The sequence below is a fragment of the Macrobrachium rosenbergii genome, chromosome 29 (assembly GCF_040412425.1).
Source record: "Macrobrachium rosenbergii isolate ZJJX-2024 chromosome 29, ASM4041242v1, whole genome shotgun sequence".
In the NCBI taxonomy this organism is placed as follows: domain Eukaryota; kingdom Metazoa; phylum Arthropoda; class Malacostraca; order Decapoda; family Palaemonidae; genus Macrobrachium; species Macrobrachium rosenbergii.
In genome coordinates this window covers 22513550-22538936 of record NC_089769.1, presented here as the reverse complement: position 1 = coordinate 22538936, position 25387 = coordinate 22513550, and the positions used below count along the sequence as shown (strand labels likewise).

Genomic DNA, 25387 nt, shown 5'->3' with positions numbered 1-25387 from the left:
GCAACGGTGTGGTGCTGTGAAGGGATTGTAGTGGTGAGGGGCCTCGTCCTGGGTGGAGAGTTGTTGTGGGGCCTGGGGGAGGGGTCGTAGAAAAGAGGCGGGTAGCAGAGATGGTGTGTGTGTGTGTGTGTGTGTGTGTGTGTGTGTGTGTGTGTGTGTGTGTGTGTAGGGCGCTTATGGTTATCTTTACGATAGTGGGGTATGTGTTTGCCTTATATTTATTTTGATAGGGAAAGAAACCTTGCTTGGCCTTATATAAAAGACACGAAAAGAGCGAGGCTCAGAAAAGCTCTTGTATTGCGCATGTGCGCCGTTCACCCGGCCGGCGCATGCACGTACACATACACATATACGCACGTACGCTCATACACTTACACACACACACACTCACACACACCCGTTCTCTTGTATGGCCTCCTGCGTTCCCTTTTGGTTCCCCCTCTAGTCCCGTTGATACCCCTTCGTGTGCCCCTACACCTGCTCACTCATACTCCCGGATCATCACTGTGTATGGGGGCCATATCTTCACCAAGTGGAGGGTGGTGGGCCCCCTGTCACTGGCCTCTGTTGGGGGTTCTTCATTCCTAGTTGTTCCTGCTGCTTCTGTTCGGTTGCTCCTGCTACTGCTGTCTTGCACGATGGTTAACTCCGTGAATGACATTGTCAATTCATTCATTCACTGGGTGCATATCGATCTCTCCCCCTCCCCTTCCCCCTCAAAGCAGTTCTTCTCTTGCTCTTTCTTTGATTTCTTTTCTCAACGTCGCTCGTTTTGTTGTCGTCCCGTTCTAGAGGGGCAGCCTATTTATTTGTTTACTCCAGTAACATATACTGCCCTGTCCAATGACATATCCGATCGGTTACGCTCGAATCAGCGATCGTCTTGTCATTTCTTGCGCTTCATATTTTTCAAGTCCGTATGTTATCGACTCTTTTTTTTTCATCTAACTGTGCCGCAGTTTCACGTTTTATATATCCTGCAAGGGTTCACACTCAGATTGCGGGGACCGGATAAGATCCATAAGGAAACATTCACATTAATATCTAACTGGGTAAAGAAAAGTGAAAAGGACACAAGACTGTAAAGTAGCATTGGCCCCTCTGTAGCCCCTACCACCCTCAACGGGCCTCTCTCCCTCTCTTTCTCTCCCTCTCTCTCTTTCTCTCTCGTACACAGACACACAAACACACATACACCCTCGCTCTCTACTACCTATCATCCTGCATCCCTAATCATCTTTTTTTCCTCTGTGTAATTGATATTTTTTCAATTTCTGTGCTTGGTGTTGTCAGTCAAATGTATTTGTTGTATCGTAAACAAACACTCATAACAAAATTCAAGTCGAAATAACTAAAAGAGATGAAAATTGTAAGAGGCCTAGTGCGGGAGCAAGGGCCAACACGCACGAACGAATGCACGCACATCGTAAAGCCAGTTTTGCGCTTTAATTTGCAATTTAGCGATTGCAATTCAGCATAACATGCAATTATTCCAATATTTCATTCCATTGAAATGAAGATGCGAGGAAGGATATTGCAATTTAGCGTCGATAAAGCGACGAAATTGTCGGTTCTGTCATCTAGCCACCTTTGGCAACAAGCGAGTATGAAGAGCTTGTGTGCTAGTGGTGGCAGCTTCAGTGTATGTGTGTGTGTGGTGGGGTGGTGTGTGCGCTAGTATATCCTGTGGTCAAAAACTTTTATCAATGTGGAAGCTTATATGGCGTGGTATTCTAGTATGTCGGGCATACTGCCGAGATTAGTCCTGGTGGCTTTTGTGCTGACAGGTAAGTCATGTTGCTTTAAGGCGTTTTTGGGTATGCTCTCTCTCTCTCTCTCTCTCTCTCTCTCTCTCTCTCTCTCTCTCTCTCTCTCTCTCTCTCTCTCTCAAGTCGAATGAATCTAAAGGGAGACTTTATATCATGTGGAGAAGAGATCTTTCCCACTTGAACAACATGGTACACCCCCAACTCTACCTCCTCCTCCTCCATCTCTTACTCACACTCCTGCGCTGTTGCTGCTGCTGCTGCTGTTCCTCCTCCTGCTGTTGCTGCTGCTGCTGCCGCTGCCCCGAACATCACCACCACCTCCACCGCTTTTTGCCTCCCTGCTCAAAAATGGCCGCTGTCTAGAACTCTTCTCCGTGTTTTGTGTTTCATTCAGCCCTGTCAGAATTGGGAAATCCTGCAGATTCTAGCAGCAGTATCCTAGACTCCTAGAGCCGGTGGATGTTGTAGCAGGAGGTGTCATCTGCCTCCACAATCACAGCTGAGCTGCCTCCTAAAGGATATTGTGACAAGCGTGGAGGGGGTAGTAGGAGGGGGTTAAGGGGGTTACTAGAGGTTGCGCCTACGGCCTGCTTACCCTTGAGGTACCTAACCTACGCATTTTCCTCCCCCCATTTCTGCCTAAAAATTTCCCACCCTCGTAGCAGATATTTTGCGGACGTACGAACACCTCGGAGGCGTAGGGCCTCATCATCCCCTAGATTCCCTCTTTTTACCCCCTTCCTCTAAAACGGACCCATATTTCCCCCATCCCTCCCTCCTTCCCTATCGGTATCGGGCGCGTGCGAATTCGATTACGTATACGGACTACAAGGGCTAGCTAGGGTAATAATCTAGGGACATAATGTGATTCATTTAAGAGTTTTTCACAGTTTTGAAGGTTTCTCGCCGTCGTATTTTCTGCTGCAACCACACCCACGTATCTCTTCAGAATTTAGGCAACATTCAAAACATACTACGGCAGTTTTTCGTACTTTGTAGGATTGGGCAGGGGAAGACTCTCAGCAGCTTGAAAGGATGCATGAAACATCCAGTCACTTACACACGCACGCACATGACGTACATACACACGCACACGCAGTTGGGTACATTGGTCGGGGGATGTTTTAGAGGGTTCACACCCATATGCCAGGCTCCCACATTTACATTACTGCCTCTGACCCTCGTTAGTATTTTTGTCTTTTGTATTTCACACGTTCAGATTTGTTCCGGAATTATCACGGAGAATGACTTACGGGAGTGCTGAAAAGAATTTACGCAGAATGTTGCTTGTGAAATGGGAAAATTCGTGTTTTATTTTGCCCTGCTGTTTCGTTTTCGCTTAAGGCGTCACCATAGCGCGCTCTTCCTCCATAGCTCTCTCTCTCTCTCTCTCTCTCTCTCTCTCTCTCTCTCTCTCTCTCTCTCTCTCAGCAGCGTAGGTTCGTTTGAGTATCAGTTGTGGGAGTTTCGATTCCGTTGAATCTTAGGATGGAGTGAAGAGTTGTATGTAATGAACGTATTGATGTGGCCTAAAATGTTTATTTTCCTTTCTTACTAACTTTCCAACTCTCGGTAATCGTTCCTCGTACGCAGTTGATATGTTAGGGTCCTTCTTAACCAGTGGGAACCATTTCGTGTCTTCTTCCTCCATATATAGATTTGCAGGGCGTTTGATGCTGCGATGGCCGGGAACGCTCAGAAATCTTATGCACATATAAATCATATATATATATATATATATATATATATATATATATATATATATATATATATATATATATATATATATTATATATATATAATAACATATATATTTATGTGTGTATACATATGCACAAATACAGCCGATATGATATAAAGCCGTTCAACATTTGAATGGCAAATATTTGTAAGTATAAAAGGAATATATATATATATAAACAGACAACTATATATATATATATATATATATATATATATATATATACACATACATACATACATACATACATACATACATAAATAAATATATACTAAATAAACATGATATGGCATAGCCTAGCTTCATAATGTAAATGGTATGTGACTAGAAATTTTTACATTTTAGCTTGCCTTGGAGTTTTAAGAAGTGTTGTTCAACTGCGCATAATTTGCAAGTATTCGCCGATATACAAAAGCATCTACTATATATCGAGTTGAAGCATTGCTGGACTTGATGCACCTAGGCTATTCATACGCGTACAGGGCGTAAATAGTAATTATATTGCCATTTTACTTATATTTCGAAGACTGTTGAAGTCAATGAATTGGCAGCCTAAGGCAACAGAATTCAAATCAGAGATCCATGTTATTGCAGACTGCGCAGATTCACTTTGCTAACATTAATCCTCTTTTCTCTGATAGACAAGTTTCCACTATTCGCGCACAATGTTGTTCATGTAAGTATTACCGCCACTATTTTTACCACCATTATTATTATTATTATTATTATTATTATTATTATTATTATTATTATTATTAACCATGACTTTTGTATCTGGATATTTACAATGGCTTTTTTATCATGTTGATCAAAATGTCATTTTTAAGGCTAAAAACTGGTGATGGTAACGGGTTTAAAGCGTTATTAACAGCATTTCTGTAAATTAGTAATTTCAAATTCAAAACAAACACACGTAACTTTTTGAAATATATGAATTATAGTTCAATGATTGTATAGGCGTGCGTGTTAGAAAGTCTCCCAGAGAAAGTTATATATATATATATATATATATATATATATATATATATATATATATATATATATATATATATATATATATATATATATATATATGGAGAGAGAGAGAGAAGCTCTTACTGAAGTGTTTGATGGCTTAATGAAGACTTGTATTTTGTTTAACGATGTTTATATATTTGTAATCATTACTATTCTTTTTTTTTTTTTTTAGGATTAAACCTGTCTTACTTTCCTGTGTTGCATGTTCCAAACCCCTTAGATTTTTATTTAGTTTTTTACAATAGTTATTCAATTTTTCACATGTCTGTTATGTGTGTGTGTTTGTGTAATTTCACGCTGCATCCGATACCGAGTGATATCCAGATTTGCCTAAATTTAGTCATTTAGTCTGATAATTTTTATTTATCCACGCAATTGATCCTCTTTTTTTTTAAGCTTTACGTATTGTTTTTATTATAGACGTTTTCATATTTCCCGATTTGAAGATAATATCTTGTAAAAGCGCAGTTTGCAAAAAATATATATTCTTAGTGGTTATAGACTTAACTTTTTGAGATTATATATATATATATATATATATATATATATATATATATATATATATATATATATATATACACATATTAGTGCGTGCATATGTGTATGTATTTGTATACGTAGACTGTGTATACAGTTGTGTAAAAATTGATTGTGTGCGAACACCATCACCTTGATAATATATTTTTTTTTATTTATTTTTTTTTTTTTTTTGAGAACTGGTGGAAATACAAACGTGGAACGTCTCATTTGCAATTGTTTCGAAAAGTACGATCGTAGACCTTATTTAGACTGGGCATATTGTGTGCGTACATGTGTAATGCCTTGCATCTGTTATTAAGAATAGAATATGAGACGATATACGTTGCTCGTGCATTACGCATAAATGAAGATGTTAGTCATTTTTACTGTTTGGGTATATTGGATATACCAACGAAGGAGGATTGATGCAAGGAGATTATTTTGAATACAGGAAATCGGAAGTTAGTGTGGAATAATTTGAATATGGGAAGTCTGAAATTGTGTGGTACGGTCAACCGAAAGTATATCTTTACCGCCAGTGTTTTGAATTGTAGATAATTCAAATGTTCTTTTATTACAAATAGAAAAATACTTTAACTAAGAAATGAGTATTTAGTTATATGAAATTAAGAATTTAGTATAAGAAGTGTGTAGTCTTGTTATCTGGACCACAGTTGACCGTTGGAGAATAAGATTGCTACTCACTGTTTGCCTTTGATATTGAACGAAAGGATAAGAGCTACAAAGCCTTAAAATAAACTTACTACCTTTGGAAGCTGATTATAGAAGTCTCTCTCTCTCTCTCTCTCTCTCTCTCTCTCTCTCTCTCTCTCTCTCTCTCTCTCTCTCTCTCTCTCTCTCTAATGTTGTAAATATCCAGTGCATTTCCACTTACATGTGTCGAGGCTGTAATCATGTACTGTAGCCTAAATAGGCAGTTGTGTACAATGGTGTAAATGAAACACCCTTTTGTTTCTAATTAGAAGAGTCAAGAAGACATCAGTAGGTATTTTTTTAAACAGTCACAATGCTCGTGAGGAAGTTGAATCTACAGTACTTTAGTAGTAGACATAAAGTACTTTTTAGAAGAAATTAAAAGAAAAGAGAGTAAGTTTTGCCTTAAAATTTAATCGGTAAAGTAAAAGTCCTACTTTTCTCCTATCTGTGAAGGTTAGTACTTAGAGCATATAATATACATATGTGTACCGTATGTGTGTGTGTGTGTATATATATATATATATATATATATATATATATATATATATATATATATATATATATATATACATATATACGTACATAAAAGTGTGTATATATATATATATGTATGTATGTATGTATGTGTGTGAATGAATGATAGATATGATACAGAGGCTGCGATCAGAGTGTTTAGGGTGTAGCTGTCGAGGTGAACTGATTGTTATTTGTGGGGTAATAAGCTTAAAGGATGAGTATGGTAATGTAGAGATGATAAAAAGGTTAGCGTAGTTGAATGGGTGCTTCAGTGTGTTTTGGTTAGATTCACTCATATGGAAAGAATGGAGAACGATAGATAGGCTGAAACGTGTGAATATTTGGGAGGTATTACGAGTGCAGTGGTGAGGAAGAACTACAAACTGGATAGAAGACGAGAGAGAGAGAGAGGTGTTGGAAGGCTGAGCTTGGGGTATCCAGAATGGCAGTAGTGAAGGCAAGATCGAGATTAGTGTGTGGCGGGGGTGCGTTGCACTGCTGATGAGCCCTCTGTGCAGTTGCATGAAACAGCTAATGGCGTGGAGTTTTTCTTCACATCGTCTTTTCTGATCCTTTTTCTTCACATCGTCGTCTCTGATCTTTTTACTTCACATCGGCTTCATCTCTGACCTGGGAGTTTAAGTATGATTGGTGTTAGCGACCGTTCTCTCTCTCTCTCTCTCTCTCTCTCTCTCTCTCTCTCTCTCTCTCTCTCTCTCCCTCTCTCTCTCTCTCTCTCTCTCTCTCTCTCTCTCAGTTTTCCTCCTCCTCCTCCGGAGCCAACCCCGAAGTGTTAACAAAATGTATCGTTTGTAGGCCTGTATTAGTGTGTTTTTATGGTGGGAATATGAATAACCTTATAGAGGTATTTTTTTGGCAACGAAAGTCGTTGGGTATTAAACTCCATGTTTAGCCTTGCCGTCGTCCAGCCTCGGCAAAGTACCTTTGGTACGTGACGTCCGTAGTGTCGGGACGTGCCATTTCGACCCTTCTACATGACAATCATTTTTTACGGTATGGGTGCACAAGTAGGCTTCTCCATATAGCCTATGTAAAGCGAGAGAGAACATGCTACACGCTAGTACATAAGCTAAGCATACAAACAAACACACATACACAAATGTGTATGTATGTATGAATGTATACTTTCATACATACTTGTTTGTTTGTGCGTTTATAGAACTTTGGATTCGTTCTCTAACTTAGCAGGAAATGCATCGAAATAATTAGCGCTCTTGAAGAACATTCTCGTACTAGTTTCGCTCACCCACACAGAATTAAAAAAATAAAAACATAAAACCAATTAGGCACCGGCTAAATGGTTAGTTTAAGAAAGCTGCTGTCAAGTTTATTAACCAGTACATAGGATTACCTGTGGTACCTTTATAATATAGTATAATTTACCTCTTGCGATATGTTAATTGGTTTGCTATAACTATTTAGGAGACATTATTTCTTTTTAAGAAATTTCAGAAAATGCTGCCGCTGTACCTATTACTTATCCTTGTGCGTTTATATTAGTATAATATAATTTCTTGTAGCCTGAGCTGTTGATTGAGAAAATTATATCTAGGCTAATGGTAGGATGGCTTCTTTCAAATTATATTTTCATTTGTTAATTTTTTCCGATCCTCTCTCTCTCTCTCTCTCTCTCTCTCTCTCTCTCTCTCTCTCTCTCTCTCTCTCTCACTCTCTCTCTCTCTAACACACACACACACACACACACACACACACACACACATACACTCACACGTGCGCGCGCGCTTATAAGTTGTATCCTAATATGAACTCTGTTAGTTAACGTTTGATTTGCTTTTTCAGTTGTTCCATATGAAAGCGATCTTATTTAGAATGCCAAAAAATAACGGTTTCTCGAAATACCTCAGGCGTCCAATATTTTTTCAATGCTTGTAAATTACTTTTTTATTTATTTAAAAAAATGCCCTGAAATCATATTATTGTCCATTAGTAAAACAGTTCGAATGGCTTGTTTGAATTGGCTTATGCTCTCGTTTTGTTGAATGATGAACTGAATGACTATGCTCGAATTTATTTGCTTCTTTTTTGGCCGGACGATTTGCTGATTTGAATCATGAATCGAGTCTGGTTATGTGTTGTCATTCCGATAATTGTATTTTGTATTGTCAGCTTTAATCGTGAATGCTTACGCCAACCGCTAAAAGGAACAATCTTCATTTTAAAGTGGTCAGGTTCGTGTGAAGTATTCGGGATTTTTTTTTTTTTTTTTATTTTCGCCAGGTAATTTGGGGAATTGCGACATATCCACTCGTTCATTCATTTTAGTGAGAGAGAAATTAAGTTTTTATTTCTAGCTAAGTTTTTTTGAACGATCTTGATCATTCGATATGCACGTAAATATAATAATAACAATGATATTAAGTTTAGACATAATTATGCACCTATAGTGTTGTAATATGAAGATTGTATAACCGACAACTTTTTTTAGTGCACATTTATTTGTACACTTATTTTTGATTGAGGTGTAATTACAGCTATTGTCTTTGTAATTATCAGGGTTAATGGAACAGGCTTTACTCTTCAGTGATGAGTGCATGAGAAACTTTGCTCATGAGTTTTTGGTTGTCTTGGCGTGGAAAAGATACTTTGTTTTTATTTTTATGGATAATTGAACACTGTCCAGTCTTGTGTTAGTATGGGCAACGAAAAATGCTTCGTTCTTTATCGAAAGATCTTACTTTATTGCTTATGTTCTCATTTCCTTTTTTCCTTGTTTCCCTCATATCGGATCTAGACTAGATCTAAGGTCGCTCGGTGGTTGCCCTTCCAGTCGGCCTCCAAGCTGAGTGAATGTTTCTTTAAAATGTAAAATTTCACATATCTCGTTTGCTCTCAATAAAAAGAAAAGGGAGGGTCAATGAAAACCGTATTTTAAGCGCTTATATTTTTTTAATGAATTAGCCTAAGCTCACTCGTGGCGTAGCTTGTATTTTGGATACCTTAAAAAAGGAGAGAGGTAGTTCTTGAAATTTTGCGACCATTTACAAAAAGAAAATTAAATTGCTTGCGCCTCCCTCAATGAAGAGTGCTTGTGCTTGTATGAATTCCGCGTGGTAAATGACCAAATTTGTTGCATGTATAGCTTGTGCTGTTGCTACGATTTCGTTTGGTTTTCTTTAAATTTTAAAGGCCATTGTGTGATGCTGTTGTGACTTTCAGTCACAAAGAGAGAAAAATACAGTTTTTATCCTTTTGTATTAGGCTATACATTATCGCCTGTATTTTTTTAATCCATCTCTTGAACTATGAATATTTTGGTCAAAGATCGTAGAAATTATTTCAGAAGTATTATTACTGTTTTGATTGTAATTGTGAAGTGAAAATACAAGTACAAAAATTTGAAAAGTGTTTTGTCTTTTTATTTTTTAATTGTGAAATGTGAATTCATGTTGAAAAATTTTTAATTTTTGTTCTCTTTTGATAAAAATCTAAATTAAAATATGCGTTCGAAAATATGACTATCTTGGGCATTATTTAATTGAACAGTTTGACATTTAATTACAATGATTGAATTTTTTTGAAGGTTTTCAAAGCTCATACAATGATACGGCCGAGTTACTGGTGTAAATTTTTCGTAATTCATCCTCCTGTTCAAGTTGCTTATTATAAAAAAATTAAAGAATTGGCATCAAAACTGGGAGTTCATTAAAGGCTGTAGTTTTGTTATTTCTGTTAGGTTTACATTAAACCGTTTTGCTATTTAAATCATGGTTCATCTTTAACTATTTATGTTCATGGTTCCTGTGGTAGCTAATGATATAATCCTTGTCTTCAAACTTTTGAAAGTGCCCGTGTTGAGAGTGATTGGCCGATTATATATTCCTTACTGAGTAGTTACTCATTATTCCGTGTGTTAAATATATGTATATACAGTATAAGGTACGGCTGGAGGGCAGACACGCGCTTTTGATTGAAATCCTTTCGTCATGTTAGCCTTTTGAAATAGAACAATAAGTTATAAAAAGCAGGCGTACTTTAGTCAACGCTGAAAAGATAGAATTCAGACTTCCAGTGACGAAGGTTAAAGAAATTTGACGCCCTTCCCAAACTTATTAACGATTTTATGTGTTATTTAGAAGATCCTAATAAAGCTTCATTAATTTGGGAAATTCTGTCATAGCATTATATATATATATATATATATATATATATATATATATATATATATATATATATATATATATACATCACACACACACACACACACACACACACACATATATATATATATATATATATATATATATATATATATATATATATATATATATATATATATACATATAATGTGTGTGTGTGTATTTGAGAGTGGGAGAGAGTTGGAGGCTTCGCAAAAGTAGTTTCTTTATTTGTTCACATTCGCTTGTTGTTAGGGGTGAATCTCATGTTTGTATGGGCTTTAGTAGTTTCTTATAAGTGAAACTTATTAAAATTAAGAGCTGTCCTCGAAATCTCCTTACATATTTTAACAGCGTGGATAGCTGGCTGGAATAAGTATGTATAAGTTGGTATAGGTTAACAGGAAAATGTTACAGTCATGAAAGTTGTGTAACTGATTTGTCATAGTCTTTCAAGTTGTACAGCACGGTAAAAAGTACCTTTCAAAGAAAGAGGAATTCGAGCAGTTATTCAGTAATAGTGACACTGGCTCACTTTTAATGCCTATGACCTACGGTGCTCGTATCATTTTTCGCTTGACCTTTCTGCTCCCTTTAAGCTTCCCTGGCAGGGTCACGGCCTTCTGCAGGTTATGTGTTTTGTGAGTGGTGATGAATAATAATGTTTTAGGTTTGTCCAAGAAGAAGTTGCTGGTGTATTATAAGTTATCTGAATTACTTTATTTTCGAAGTTGAGTGTTGTTATTATAGTAATAGTGTTAATTTTTGTAGTTTAGAAGTTAGGCTTTGCATTATGACGGAAGTATAAATAACATAGTACGGTATTTAAAACTGAGCAGCATATAATAATAATAATAATAATAATAATAATAATAATAATAATAGTGTGACGGACCTTATTGGAGAAGGTGAGTGGTTTATTTTAGTGTTAGTGTCAGTTCCCTAAGTTTTAGAGTTGAGCGGTGTATTGAATACCTGGCAGAGAAAAAAAAATGAGTAAATAACTTGGCGTGTGTAAGTTAACGAAGCTCTGTCATCTCACGCATGGTTAAACATGGTGGGAAGAGGGGGGTTGCCGGGTGGAGAGGTTTATGTACTCATAATGGTGATTTTCTCGGACGATGACACTTTAAATGTTGCTCTTGTGACAGAAATTCGCTCTTCCGTACTTGAAGGGGATATGTGATTGATCGTTTTTATCTCTCTCTCTCTCTCTCTTTTTGTAATTTCCGCGTTACTCGCTTTATATGCTTGCGTTTTATATGAATGTTTATATGTTTGAATAATTATGTTGTGTGTTTACAGCTATTTAAACTGTTTATCAGCACCTTTGCGTCACATTGCGTTGGAGTCAGTGGTGATGAGGAGGGGGAGGAGGAGGAGGAAAGTTTATTTACTGCCTTCGAATTACCTTAACCTTTCCGTATGCGTTTGCTCATCCTTTTTATGTCTGTATAATACAGTATCGACACCACCTGCTCTCTCTCTCTCTCTCTCTCTCTCTCTCTCTCTCTCTCTTTAATTTGGTTTTGCTGTCGAACGCAAAGTTCGTAACTCATCATTGAACTGATGTTGTTCAAGCAGCTGTATGAGACATCACAGAAACATTTTTCCTTCTTATGTTATGCTTGAAACAATTCTATGGGAGAACAGTGTATAACTTACGATGTGGGCTAACTTATGGCTTACGTGCGATTACGATAGATCAGAGAACCCACCGAAGACCGGCTAACATTTCAGTGAATTGGATTCCACACCAGAGTCTCGTATCTCAGCGCGTCGAGAGCTGCTTTGGTTTCTAGGGTTCTTTAATTATAGTACTGTTCTTGATTAGCATGAGGTAAACTTTCTGTTGTGTGGGAAAGGCAGCTCATGGGTCATGTTTTCTGTATCATTGTCGAATTTTTTTTTTTTTATTTTGTCGCAATCAAGGGACCTTGTGCTTGTATGCATTTTTTTTCCAAACAGGAAACATCATGATCGTCCCAGCCGACTTTTATTCCTCATGAATAATGCAGCCCTTAGACGACTTCTGGAAGTCTCTTTGGTGGCAAAACGCTAAATCGAATTGCCCGTACGCCGCATCCAGTTTTCATTGAGAACATTCCAGCGAGCGAATTCCTTCCAGCACTCCACACTGGAAAGGCCTTGCGCGCATGGCATGTGTGCCTGTCTTTAAAGCTCTGCATGATAAAGCATTTTCGTCATATTCGTCTTTAATCGGGAACCTGTTGTCGTCGCTTGCGGCTACATAACATGTCTGCAACCTACAATCCTGATTGGTCTTCTTGTGGGATGCTGCTCGTCGGCCCAACCCATTCTCACTTGGTACTCCAACCCGGCTTGGATTGGCGTTTTACCAGTCAAGGTCATTTTTTTCTTTCTCCCTCCTCTCTGATTTTCCCCCTCCTCTCTCTCTCTCTCTCTCTCTCTCTCTCTCTCTCTCTCAGTGGGCATAAAGTATTGCCTGCTTAAGAATCTTGTTCCTTCTTTGTTTCTCACGACCACTCATTATAGTGAACTGGAAGGGGATTGGTGAGGTAGGTAATTATTATTAATATTATTAGTATTAGTATTGTTACTAGATGATATTCTGAATTTAGTGCAAATTGTGTGGTTTCACTGGACGATTAAGTAGGATTTCATTCACTAATTCTGTTTCAGGATGGTAATTAAGTGTACCTTAGTTTTACCAGACCACTGGGCTGATTAACAGCTCTCCTTGGGCTGGCCCGAAGGATTAGACTTATTTTACGTGGCTAAGAACCAATTGGTTACTTAGCAACGGGACCTACAGCTTATTGTGGAATCCGAACCACATTATAGCGAGAAATGAATTTCTATCACCAGAAATAAATTCCTCTAACTCTCCATAATGGTATTAGTAGCAATGGTAGGCTAATGATGATAATGGAATAAGTATTAGCGGCGTTAGGAAACGATAAGCAGTATAATCAAAATAATTCAAATGCAATTTGAACTTCACTTCAACTTTTGAACGAATTCACAAACAGTGTCGCAGCTTCTTACTTTGAGGGCATCTGCTTTTGTAGCCTGTGCACTACTTGAAAACACGAATAAACAGAGAAACATTCTTAATGCGCACATGAAAATCATTTGCTCCAGAGCAAAATATGAATGATTTAAACACTTTACATTTGTATATATTTGCATATTTATGTAAATTTATTACATACTTGGTATGTATAACAATGAGTGGCTTTGTTAGACTTGTGTGTGTATTTATAGAGTATGTATTTGTTTAATGTTTACATTAGCCCATTTGATATACATGTTCGCGTGTGTTTGTTGATATCGCAATCAGGTCTGAACTACAGTAGAGCCTCCATATTTTGTTATGTATCAAAGTCCAGTGTACTCGGGTCTCGAATGTTAGTTTTATGATATACCTAAATAGCATTCGTTATTCCTTCTGGCTTATCTTATTTTGGCGAGTTGTAAATTGAGCTTTTAGATGATGCACAAATATATTGCCTGTGTATGTAAAAGTTATCTTTTCTTCATTGGAGCTGTGTTGTCAGTCGGTCAATAGATAGCCTATATGCTAGCGGCAGTGTTATCAGGGTTATAAATATGGTTTCGATCCGTTGCAAGCGGGTTTGTATTGGCTATTGATGTACAGTATTTCATCTGTGTTGTACACTCCAGGTTTTTGCTTTTCCAGATTATACTGTGCGTATTAAATCACTGTTTCAAGGCAGTTGTGTTTTATAAGACTAATGAAATTGCTTGCAAGATAGAAAATACTGATTGCGTTGCCAGTCAGTTTACAGATGCTGCCGTATAGCGTTCATTCGTCTGGGTTGATGGATATCAGGTTATTGGCCCAAGTGCAGTACCAGCGGTGTTATAGATCAGGTTCTTATAACATTTACAGCAATGGTATGAACTTGAACCTCTTATTACAGTGTTGGTAATGTTATTAGCAGGTTGTTCTTACTTATATCAGCGGTGCTATACTTTCTGTATTATCAGCAGTGTGATGGATATTAGCTTGTGGCAACACCACTAGTGATATTGTGAACATCTGTTTGTTGTTTCATCGCCAGAAACGTTATAAACATCAGGTTTTTATTAATGGCAGTGTTCGGACAGTAATGGTAGCTGTCAGTAGACTCCTGCTACATTGGCTGCAGTATTATGGACATAATATTTTTATTGTAGTAGCAGGACTGCATAAATTTTGAACTTGTAGTCGATTTCCATCAAGAATTTTAGATAGCCTATTTGTTTCTTTTGGCATTACACCAGTAGCATAGATGCCCCGTTCTTACTGAAAATCAGCTCAGTGATCTGGTTAAACTACTATAATACTACTACTACTCTTACTGCAATGCTGATAGATATCAGTCTGATTAAATTACTAGGTATTTTATAAATATAACTTTATTTTTTTTATTTTTTTTTTTTAAATAACGCCACCTGCCACTTTGCTATTTTCAGCTCATTCTGTTCGGGTATAACGCCCTGTATGGTGGGAGTTCATCTGTCTTGTCAATCTAGTGGCCTGTGCAGCTGCTTGTTATGTGATTAGCGGATTGTTTTAATTGTAAAAACCTCTTTTTGGTGTCTCGTGTTCGGTTGAAGTTATTAACCAATTATTGTTTATTGTGTTCTACTTATTACTACTAATTAACGAGTATTTGTTAGTCATTAACATATGTTAATTACTATGATCGTGTTATTAGGAATCAGGGCTTGATAGTTTGCCTGCGACTTGCACTGTTACTGGTAAAACTTTTCTGTTTTTTACCCATGGGCACTGCCCTCCCCAGCCCACCCCTACCCCCCCCAAACACTTTATCTCTAGTTGCCCCAATGATGTTTATCGCTCTTTTATTGTGTTTATGAAGTTCTTGAAAAGGTGCCTAATGTCCTTGCCCTTATCTTGCAACTCAAGGTTATTGGGTGAAGTGAGGTGGGGTTTTATATTCCCTTTTTCATTCTCTCTCTCTCTCTCTCTCTCTCTCTCTCTCTCTCTCTCTCTCTCTCTCTCTCTCTCTCTCTCTCTCTCCTATGGGTAGTATTGCGTTATGTTGTTGCTATTATACTAATTATTTATGTATTGTTAACAAAGTATATGGTGCTTCTTATTCAGTTATTGTTAGTTATTATTTTACTGCTAGTATGAGCATTCCTTTTTAATTACTGTAATTTGTCTTTCGGAATTAGGTTATTCACCGTAAACGTTCCAGTGGCTTGTTACATTATTATAATTATATTATTATTGATAGAACAACATCTTTTCGTTAAGGTATAGATTCCTAACTTCTAGGGCATCAGAATAGGCCTATATGACAGATTACAGTTAGCCTACTAGAACAAGTCTGGGGTCCCATTTTCCGTGTTCCTTAATCATTTATGATAGTCTACTCTAATTGTCTGGTTCCCATCGCAGCTGTCGGCTCAAAAGAACTCTCTCTCTCTCTCTCTCTCTCTCTCTCTCTCTGGCTCTCGTGGTGTAGAAGTAAACGAACTCGTCTAACAACGGGGAGGGACCCGTGTTTGATTCCTAAATCAGATAAGGGCTCTCTCTCTCTCTCTCTCTCTCTCTCTCTCTCTCTCTCTCTCTCTCTCTCTGGCTTCGTCTTGCAGCAGTAAACGGACTTAGCTCACAGAATGAGGGACCCGTGTTTGATTCGTGAGCAGAACAAGAGCTCTCTCTCTCTCTCTCTTGCTGGCTTCGTCATGTAGTAGTAAACTAGTACACAGACTGAGGGGCCCGTGTTTGAATCTGAACTGGAGAATGGGTACACATGAGCATGTTCCCTACAAACCAGTATGCCTCTGCAGAACTACGAGTAGGCTATATTGTCTACTTGGTTGCTATTCGACTGTTGCTGTTGCCATCCAGGGTGGGGAGGGGGAGAAGGGGGCCGGTGTGCCAGGAGTGAACGTTCAAATGCAGCGTCTAAATGTATACCATCAAAACAGGAGGACCTCGATGAGGTAATCTCACTCCACTCTGGTGAAACCATTCGTAAGAGTCTTTCTACGTATCATTTAATCAGTTCTCGTATTGCATTTGCGCATTTAGTATATGTTCGTAATGCCAAGTCGCTACCCGTTACAGTTGGCACTGCTCCGTTTCCTAGCAATAACCTCCCTGAAATTGACCCGGACCTTTATGAAGGAAAATAGTGGTCCTTTATTCCGACTGGAACACTAAATAACTTATGGCATCTTTAAAAAAAATATGTGACCTTCACTTACTATAAGGATAACCTTTAGTGTAGAAAAATGTCTGGTTATGATGGAGCCATCAGTGTCCGTGCTGTGAACACAAAGTAACTCCATATCATTTAGTGTAGGTACTGAAAGTTACAAATGTTTGATAACTTCTTATTTTATGATGACTGTGATAAGATCAACTGCCCAAAAATCCTGTTTCCATTTACGAAAAGGCACTTGTACTTGAAAGAGTATTTGGCGTCGATGGCTCAGTTCATCAGGAATCAGTATGCAAATCGCTTTATTATTTGATGACAGTTATTCGGAAGGAGTCATAACGTTACGTCGAATATTCAGAGTAGCGTTTTAAAGTAATCATAAGTCCTTATTTTTTTAATGTATGCGTAATAAAATTTTTATTCTTATTCTCTTATATTTTTCCTTTGACTGTACTACGATATTAACCTGCCATGGATATTGCTGGTCGCCTCGGAAGAAGCCATTTGGCGATAGTGTAGATCAGCACTTCTATTCCGTTCTTTTTTTTTTTATATTTGAATTTCTTACATAAATCTTACTCTAGTTTATATTTTGTATATAATCACATTCCGTGCTTACTGGTATCAGTAAAGTATTGTTGGAAATTGTTAATTTTTTTTTTACGTGAATGCGACAAGAACAAAAGAACCGACTTCTTCCTAAATAGCCTAATCTTTTTTTAGCCAAATAATAATGATCGTTTTCTAAATGTTCCGTCTGTCATCTGCCAGTAAATAAATGTCTACTGAATTGGAGATTTTTCAAAATTGATGCGATCTTTGCCATGTGGCATTTTACGTACGCTATATATGGAAGAACTGCGTGCTGTATGTTTACTAAGCTCTCAGTATCGTCACACTGTAGAAAGTTAAAGTGATATTATATTGTAATTTGTTTTATTTGGGTGAGGTAAGGGATATTCGGGATGATATTCCCATGCATCTTTAATTTTTACGTTGGAAATAATGAGGGTAAGTCTTTATTACTTACATTAGAAATAATGTGGTTAAGACTTTAAGTATACCTTAGTTTAACCTGACCACTGAGCTGATTAACAGCTCTCCCAGAGAGGGCTGGCCCGAAGGATTAGACTTATTTTACGTGGCTAAGAACCAGTTGGTTACCTAGCAACGGGACCTACAGCTTATTGTGGAATCCGAACCACATTATACCGAGAAGTTAATTTCTATCACCAATAATAAATTCCTCTAATTCTTCATTGGCCGGCCGGAGAATCGAACGCAAGCCCAGCAAAGTGCTAGCCGAGAACGATATCGACCGGTCCAACGAGGAACTGGTTAAGACTTTAACATCCTTTTTATTGCTACATAAAAGTTGGCATATTGTATCAGTTATGGAAGTTGCTGAAGTTGAATGCCTTATGAACAGGCGCCGTTGCATTAATGAAAAATATCCAGGCGATTTGCCATCGAATATTTATAAACGTTAAGAATTGCGTCAGGAGGTATCGCTGGCCTTGTCAGAGGTTGACGTCATACATACTCAAGTCTTTGTTCTTATCAGACTTGACTGTTAGTGAATGGAGACAATTGAGGGTGGGCTTGTGGCATTTTTGTGTCTACTCATATTTGTCATTCGACAAAACCAAGCGGCGCGGCGTGGAGGAAATTGGAGACACCACGTATTGTTTGTATTCTCCTTGTTGTCGTTTGGTCACGTTTGGTTGTCCAACTATTAGTTCCTACCTTTCGATGATTTTTAGCAAATAATTCTCTTTATTTGGATATTTGGGGTTCAGCAGTTGAATATGAATTCCCACAGGCGGGTGATTGGCCATTTGAATCCCACGCTGGGATGTTTTCGTTTGAGGGGATTTCCCGCATTTTGGTGATGTTGGCAAAGAAATTTCCACTGACACGTTTTCATTAGATGGCAGTTTTAAATATTTCTTTAGTCTTATTAACCTGTGGATTGTTGAACTGCCAGTCTTCTTTTGTGGTCCCTTCGCATTTTAACCTATTTAAAAATGTGAATTCGTCACCACTCGAGAGGACAAGCCCATTAATATTTTTCTGTCAGGGTACGAGCTAACTTGGCCACCCATGCGTGTCATGGCACGTTAAAAAAAATTAAAAAAAGAAAGAAAAGGAAAAAAATAATCCACTGCTTCCCTAGAAATTTTGCTTTTCAGAACACACGATTTTATGCTTTTAACCTTATGAAAGCTCGTTGTACGTCCAAGGGATATGAAATCTTGTTGGGTGTTCTGACCTAAGAGTACTTCCACACAACAGTAAAACACATGCCGCAACTTAGCGCACACACACAAGTCGACGAATTTTTGGTAGTGCTTCCCGGTGCTGACGTTGATTGTAGATCTAGCGTTTGTAAAAATTCTTTCACCACTGACGGACGTCAGACTTCTTTTCAACCTGCTTGATAAGTATGCGATAAGTTTCCGGCGTGTGAGTATGACATGTTTTACTGTACAGTAGTGTGAATGCACCCAAGTTGTGTCATGGAGGTGCACCTTATCTAAACCATGTTAGCCCCTCCCCCTCCCTCTTTTATGGTGTTTCACTATAGGTGATGATTTGTACGGAAGGGATACTCGTATCCTCCAGTTAACATTGTTAACCATACGAAAGGTGAAAGATGACGTGTTAAGTCCAGATATTACAGGCCTAAAGTGTATGTTTTTGAAAAGATTTAGTTTTAGATTTTATTTTTTTTTTTTTTTTTTTTTTTTTTTTTTTGCCTCGAATGAACATTGTAAATCTGTCGAATGCCTTAGTATTCGGGGAGTATTTGTGTGAGCAGAGACTGCTTTTTTCCCTTTCTTTAAGCTCACATCATTATTTATTACATTCAAGTCCTAATAAATTTATAAGATACGCAGGAATACGAATAGAAACCCCTTTTTTTTATTATACATGTAAGTGCAGACAGCTTGACAGCTTATGTAAACAAATTCGAATGCATCTTGTGTTTGACTGTTTTATACTGTATATATGTATGTATATATGTGTATATTATGTGTATATATGCATTATATATATATTTATTTATTTATTTATTTATTTATAAAGGTATGCGTGTATAGTTTGGGGGATCGTTTTATTTATAGAAGACTCCTGTATAAAGTTTTACCAAACAATGTATCAGTTTAAATGTTAACGCTGGAAATTATGAAAAGCATATAGTTATATAAGGTAGGGTTAGTAACAAAAAAAGCAAGTTGATAAGGGGAACCGAATAAGTATTTTTGGTGTTTTTCTTTTAAATCTTTTTTAATAGTAGGATTTTCCCCTATTTTTCAGTTATCAGTTGCAAGCAGTATTCACATATTAGAGCCTGGTGTATTCTAGGCATCTAGGAAATATTTACTAATTGCATGAAGTTAATGGAAATTAAATAAATAAATAAATAAATGTAACCTCATCACAAAGATGTGGAAGAGTGAAACGGCGCAACATTACAGTTGTATTATAACAAAAAAGTTAACGAGCTGCTATCAAGTTTGGGTTTAGTTCAGAGCCTACGCCCATAAAATGCCGAGACACTTTGTATGGATGAACTCTCTCTCTCTCTCTCTCTCTCTCTCTCTCTCTCTCTCTCTCTCTCTCTCTCTCTCTCTCTCTCTCTCCGTAATCCATTACCTTTATGAGCTTTAGCCCATGTTTTTAGACTCGCTCTGTGCCTTGCTTTAAAGCCGTACACCTTTTAATTTTATATTTGCTTATTTTGTTTCTCTGGGTAAGTCCATGCTAGAGTAGTAAGTCATCAATACATATCCGCAACTTATCGTACACAACATCAGTACATATCCGCAACTTATCGTACACACGTCACAAAGTATTGAATATAATTCAGCGACTTATTGTTATTGCTAACCAGTACTTCATGCGATGTCCAGCATTTGTCAGAGAATCGTTCCCCACCCACAGTCGTTGACTTGTTTTCAACCTGTTTGTGATATGTAAGCGATAAGTGTCCGAGTTTCTTTTGACATATTTACTGTAGTGTTGATGCATCCTTTGGGGTTTTGAATGACCTTTTAAAGAAAAGCAGCAGATTTTAGGCATTTGTTCATTCTAGGCTCGATAGTGATAAATCTCTCTTGTATGGTAATTAATATCCTCGCCAAAGGGAGGTTTATAACCCGCTTGGAATTACTTAATAGAACTGTTTACTCATTTATTGGTTAACGTGTTTCACTGCTTCATGGCCATCAGGAAAGGGGTATTTTGTTAACGCTTGACCTCTCTCTAGGGATCCATGTTGTAAATGAACTTGTTTATGGGATTCTCTCTTCAGTCTTTTCATGTGCATATTTATATGCTACTACGAAGGTAGTGAACGCGATTGATTTGTAATTCATAAATTGATAAGTAAAAATTTATAAGTAAATATCTAAGTAAGATCATTTAAAAGAACTGCCCTGACGAGAGAGAGAGAGAGAGAGAGAGAGTACGCAAATTTTCCAAGAAATCTTGTCGATAGCTACATATCCATGGCCTTGTTTTGATTTCTGAGTTTTAAGAAATGAAAAACTCAGGTTGATGGTTATTGTCGTTTTGTTTTCTATGCTTGAGTTGTTAAGATCAATATGAATTTCCATATTTTAGGACTAATTAAGGCTCAAAAATATGTTGATTGTATGGCTGTCATTAATTTCGGCGTTTGAAAACTATTCTTCTTATTCATGTCAGCGCAGTTATTACTGGTAAATATTTTTATTCAGTTGATGGTATGGTGTTCTTTATCGCTATAGCCGTTAGGCTCCTCCTGGAAATTTATTAAGAGAGAAAAAGGGGGTTGATTTAAAAATGGTTGGTTAAAATAAGCGTTGTTACTTACATTGACATCTTCTGTAAGAAATGAAGGTTATGGGATTCCTTGAATGTCCGTTAAGCTGATAATCTATTCTAGGCGAATCATTTTGTACTTAGGCAATATCTCCCTATGCCATTTACCTGTTGTTATTATCATAATTTATATTTACAACAGTAAAATATATTTCGACTTTAATCGCAGAGATTTTTTCACTCTCTCTCTCTCTCTCTCTCTCTCTCTCTCTCTCTCTCTCTCTCTCTCTCTCTCTCTCTCTCACACACAAATTGTTAAGTGTATAAAGACAAGTTCCACTTGGAATTTTTGTATTAGGAAGAAAAATATTTTCTTTTCGAAGGTTTGGCTCCACAGCTTGCTAGTCCTATGTAAGGGAGACGCAATTTGTGCGTTGGGCTTAAAAACTGCGTCGTGTTTACAGTTAGCGCTGCTGGGTAAGGGAATCTGACCTTGTGACATGTCGTTTCTAAAACACCACGTGACGTCTTTGAACGTCGGGAATTTATCAACATGTGTGCTCGTGTTTACGTCTCTGTTGCTGGACTGTTTTTTTTTTTTTTTTTTCTCTCGTGGTTTTTATATATGGAACACTGCAGGACTTCGGAGGGTATTTTGCGTTGTGTATTATACCCTATTACATAACTTGCTTTTTGGTATTTCCCTGTTTACGAAAGCCTTCGCGACGGGCCAGGAAAAATAACGATTCACAATTATTTCTGACTTAGAAAAGAAAACACAGACTCGCGGTGTTTTCATAACAAATTATGTTGTTGAACGGTATAGCGCCACTGCTCATGTGTGAGTACTCTAACGGTAAATTAGTGTTAGGAGTAAACGCGCCCATTGTGGCAGTGATCACCAGCGTACTTTAAAATTATGCTTCTTTGACCGTGACTACCAATTGTGATGAAGTTAGCCATAATCAAATACACTTGGCTCCCAATAGTTATAATCAAATACAATTGACTCCGAATAAATTGGGCTTAGTGGGAAGTAAAGAAGAGTCTCATGGAAGCAGTTTGAAATTACGTAAACTTGGTAAGCATAGCAACGAGAGTCCATATGTGGAAGAGGAGAAACTTGAAACCTTTAACATAGTAATGAAATTCAGATGAAATGACCGACAAATACAAGTAACTGCGGTGGTTGTTTGGATGAATCCCACAAACTCATTCAGCAAGTGTTGCTCGCTTGTCTTGCACGTAGTAAAGTGAAATTTTCATAATAGCTGTTGTTAGTTTGCTTCTGGCTGGTGTTTTAGCATTAAATTCCTATTTCTTAAGCATGTCGTTAAATGGGATATATACAGTTCCATTGTCTCAAGCTTTATTATGCTCTTACTAGCTAATAGCCCAGTTGTTTTCGAACAGGGCTAATCCCGAGTTTTTAACTGACATCTTTTTCCCGTCACGGGTCTCCAGTTACGCCACTAACGCACACTTAGTCTTATAAGAGAGAGAGAGAGAGAGAGAGAGAGAGAGAGAGAGAGAGAGAGAGAGAGAGAGAAGGGGGCCCGCTGTTTATAGACTCCAAATTAGAATAACTCTGTAATTGAGAACGTAGATATTTTGCAGCGAGTTGGAACTAAATCGAAATGTTAAAAGTTTATTGTGGTGGGAGTTTGGATGAGAAAACCTTACTATGAAATTAAGTTTCAGTGAGAGACTCCGTCGGTATTAGTTATTTTGCAGTTTACTTTCTCAAGTAGATGTAAATCACATTAAATTTTTGCTTTTACTGAATTTGTATATTTAGTAGCAGGCTAATAAATACTAGCGAAATGCTCCGTTACTGTTAATGTGCAAGTTTGTGTTTATGAAAGAGAGAGAGAGAGAGAGAGAGAGAGAGAGAGAGAGAGAGAGAAAGAGAGAGAGAGAGAGACTTACGCATTGAGTGGTAATAATAGATGAAGATGGTGTGACAAGTGTGACCATGTTCCGACCATGATGGTTTTGCGGATTATCATCAGGCGATAAAATGTGATATTTTTAGGCAGACATCGTCACATTGTCTGTCTTGTGCCTAACGTACTTATAATTTATTATTTTAAAGAATGATGCAAGGTTGTAAGCATTCAAATTTCACATGTCCACACATAATATTATAAAATGAGTTAGGGTCTCACTGTACTCTAATGTTATTTATGGGCATTTAAAATCGAAATTTACACTTTTTAGGCAATAGAATTGCGAAATCCGCTTGTAAAGGCTATGAACATTCAAGAGTAAATGGGGCCACGTTCGTGAAAGTTTGTGAATAAGTAAAATCGGCTGTAATCTTGTAAATTAATCAGTACTGTTTCTTAATTCACCATTACAGTTTCGTAGGATGTATTTTACGCTGTGCTTAGTATATGTGATAAATTAATCAGTACTGTTTCTTAATTCACCCTTTCAGTTTCGTAGGATGTATTTTACGCTGTGCTTAATATGTGTGATACATTGTTTATTCGGCTTATGAGATAGTCCCGAACATTTTGAAACCCTTCCTGGCATCAGAAATTATCAAAGGCGTCGTGGTTCTTTGCCTTGTGTGATAACGTTTTTCAACTGCTGCATATTTTTGTTTGTATGTTTGCTTTTTATTAATTGAATTGAATTCAGTTCAATTCAGTTAATGAAAATCATACTCTTGTTCGTGTTTCGTAAGAATGTATGTAGCCTAGATGCTGACAAATAATGATAAAAATTCTCGTTTTCGTATTACTGTTAACTCTTCTTGCGTGGATTCTCGTAGTACTTCGTTATTTTTGTGATCATCACGATAACAGTGCTGCTATTTTTTCTGTTTTATTTCTCCGCGGTCTTCTACAGTCTTTTAGTTTTTGATTAGTGTTGCTTTGTAGTTTGTTATGTAGGTAGGGTATTGGTAGTAAAGCACTTGCCGTTTGTGCCATCTTTGTTGTGAAATTGCTAGTGATGCTTTTCTTAATTTTTTCTTTGTTGAAATTTCTTGAGTGCCGCTTTTGTGAATGTAGTCTGTCTGTATTTCCGATATGCAAGCAATGCTGTGATTAATGTTCTGTTTACTTTATTGTATGTGACGTTTTTTGGTAGTGTCCGGTTTCTAGAGGAATAGCTGACATTTTCGTTTCGAATACGCTTATAGATGCTTTTATGTTGCTTTTGTTGGAACAATTTTGTGATGCTTTGGTGATGTTATTCAAAGAATATGTTGTTTTTGTTGGGATAATTTTGTGATGCTTTGGTGATGTCATTCGAACAATAGTGATGCGTCCTTATTCTTGGTTTTGTTTTTGAAGTATTAGGGACGTATTAGTTTATGATACTGACAATAATACCAGTGAAACCTGCATGATGAGTATTGCAATTTTAATTATTGTTTTGTTGTTGGTAGTGCGCGTGTTATTATTGCAGTATCAGTATTAGTTAAGCATTAGATAAATCTTGGGTTGGAATGGTGTTAGCCTAATAATCTGTTTGTATTGATCTTGAAGGAAAACTTCGTGTCGCCGTCGTTGTTGTTGGGAATCTTAGTAGTGAAACCGGTATTGTTGGTGTCTGAGTGTATTGGTGGTGCATTTCTTTGTTGTTAAGAGATTTCAGCTTTAGATGTCTCCTGGATTAAGCTATTAGTGTTTCGACTTGTGAAGTGCTTTTGTTGTTTGTAACGTTATTAACATTATTCATAATATTATTGATTTCGTGGTTATCGTTTTAATTGATTGTTGACTAAGTAGAAGCAGTCTGTTTATAGAACTAACTGGGTTACCGGAAATTGTTTAGGTTTGCGTTGCATTAATAGGCCTGGTTGTATTTTTTGTTGTTGCTACTGTAGTGCTGGTTTAATCCACTGATTTTTATCATAGTTTCTTTAGGCTAAATAATCTCTCTCTCTCTCTCTCTCTCTCTCTCTCTCTCTCTCTCTCTCTCTCTCTCTCTCTCTCT

The 25387-nt window shown here is 37.3% G+C and overlaps 1 protein-coding gene across 3 annotated transcripts in view; it reads left to right on the top strand.

The window, feature by feature from the left end:
* The first annotated feature begins 1634 nt into the window (after positions 1 to 1634).
* LOC136854671 (protogenin B-like) overlaps positions 1635 to 25387 on the top strand; it is a 507887-nt gene continuing 484134 nt past the window's right edge. For 2 of the 3 annotated variants that reach the window (XM_067131266.1, XM_067131268.1), the window contains exon 1: positions 1637 to 1787. In XM_067131266.1, coding sequence (XP_066987367.1) covers positions 1721 to 1787 — 67 coding nt within the window. In that variant the 5' untranslated portion in view covers positions 1637 to 1720. Of the gene's footprint in view, positions 1788 to 25387 lie in introns of all 3 variants that reach the window. The other variant, XM_067131267.1, reaches the window with a different exon arrangement.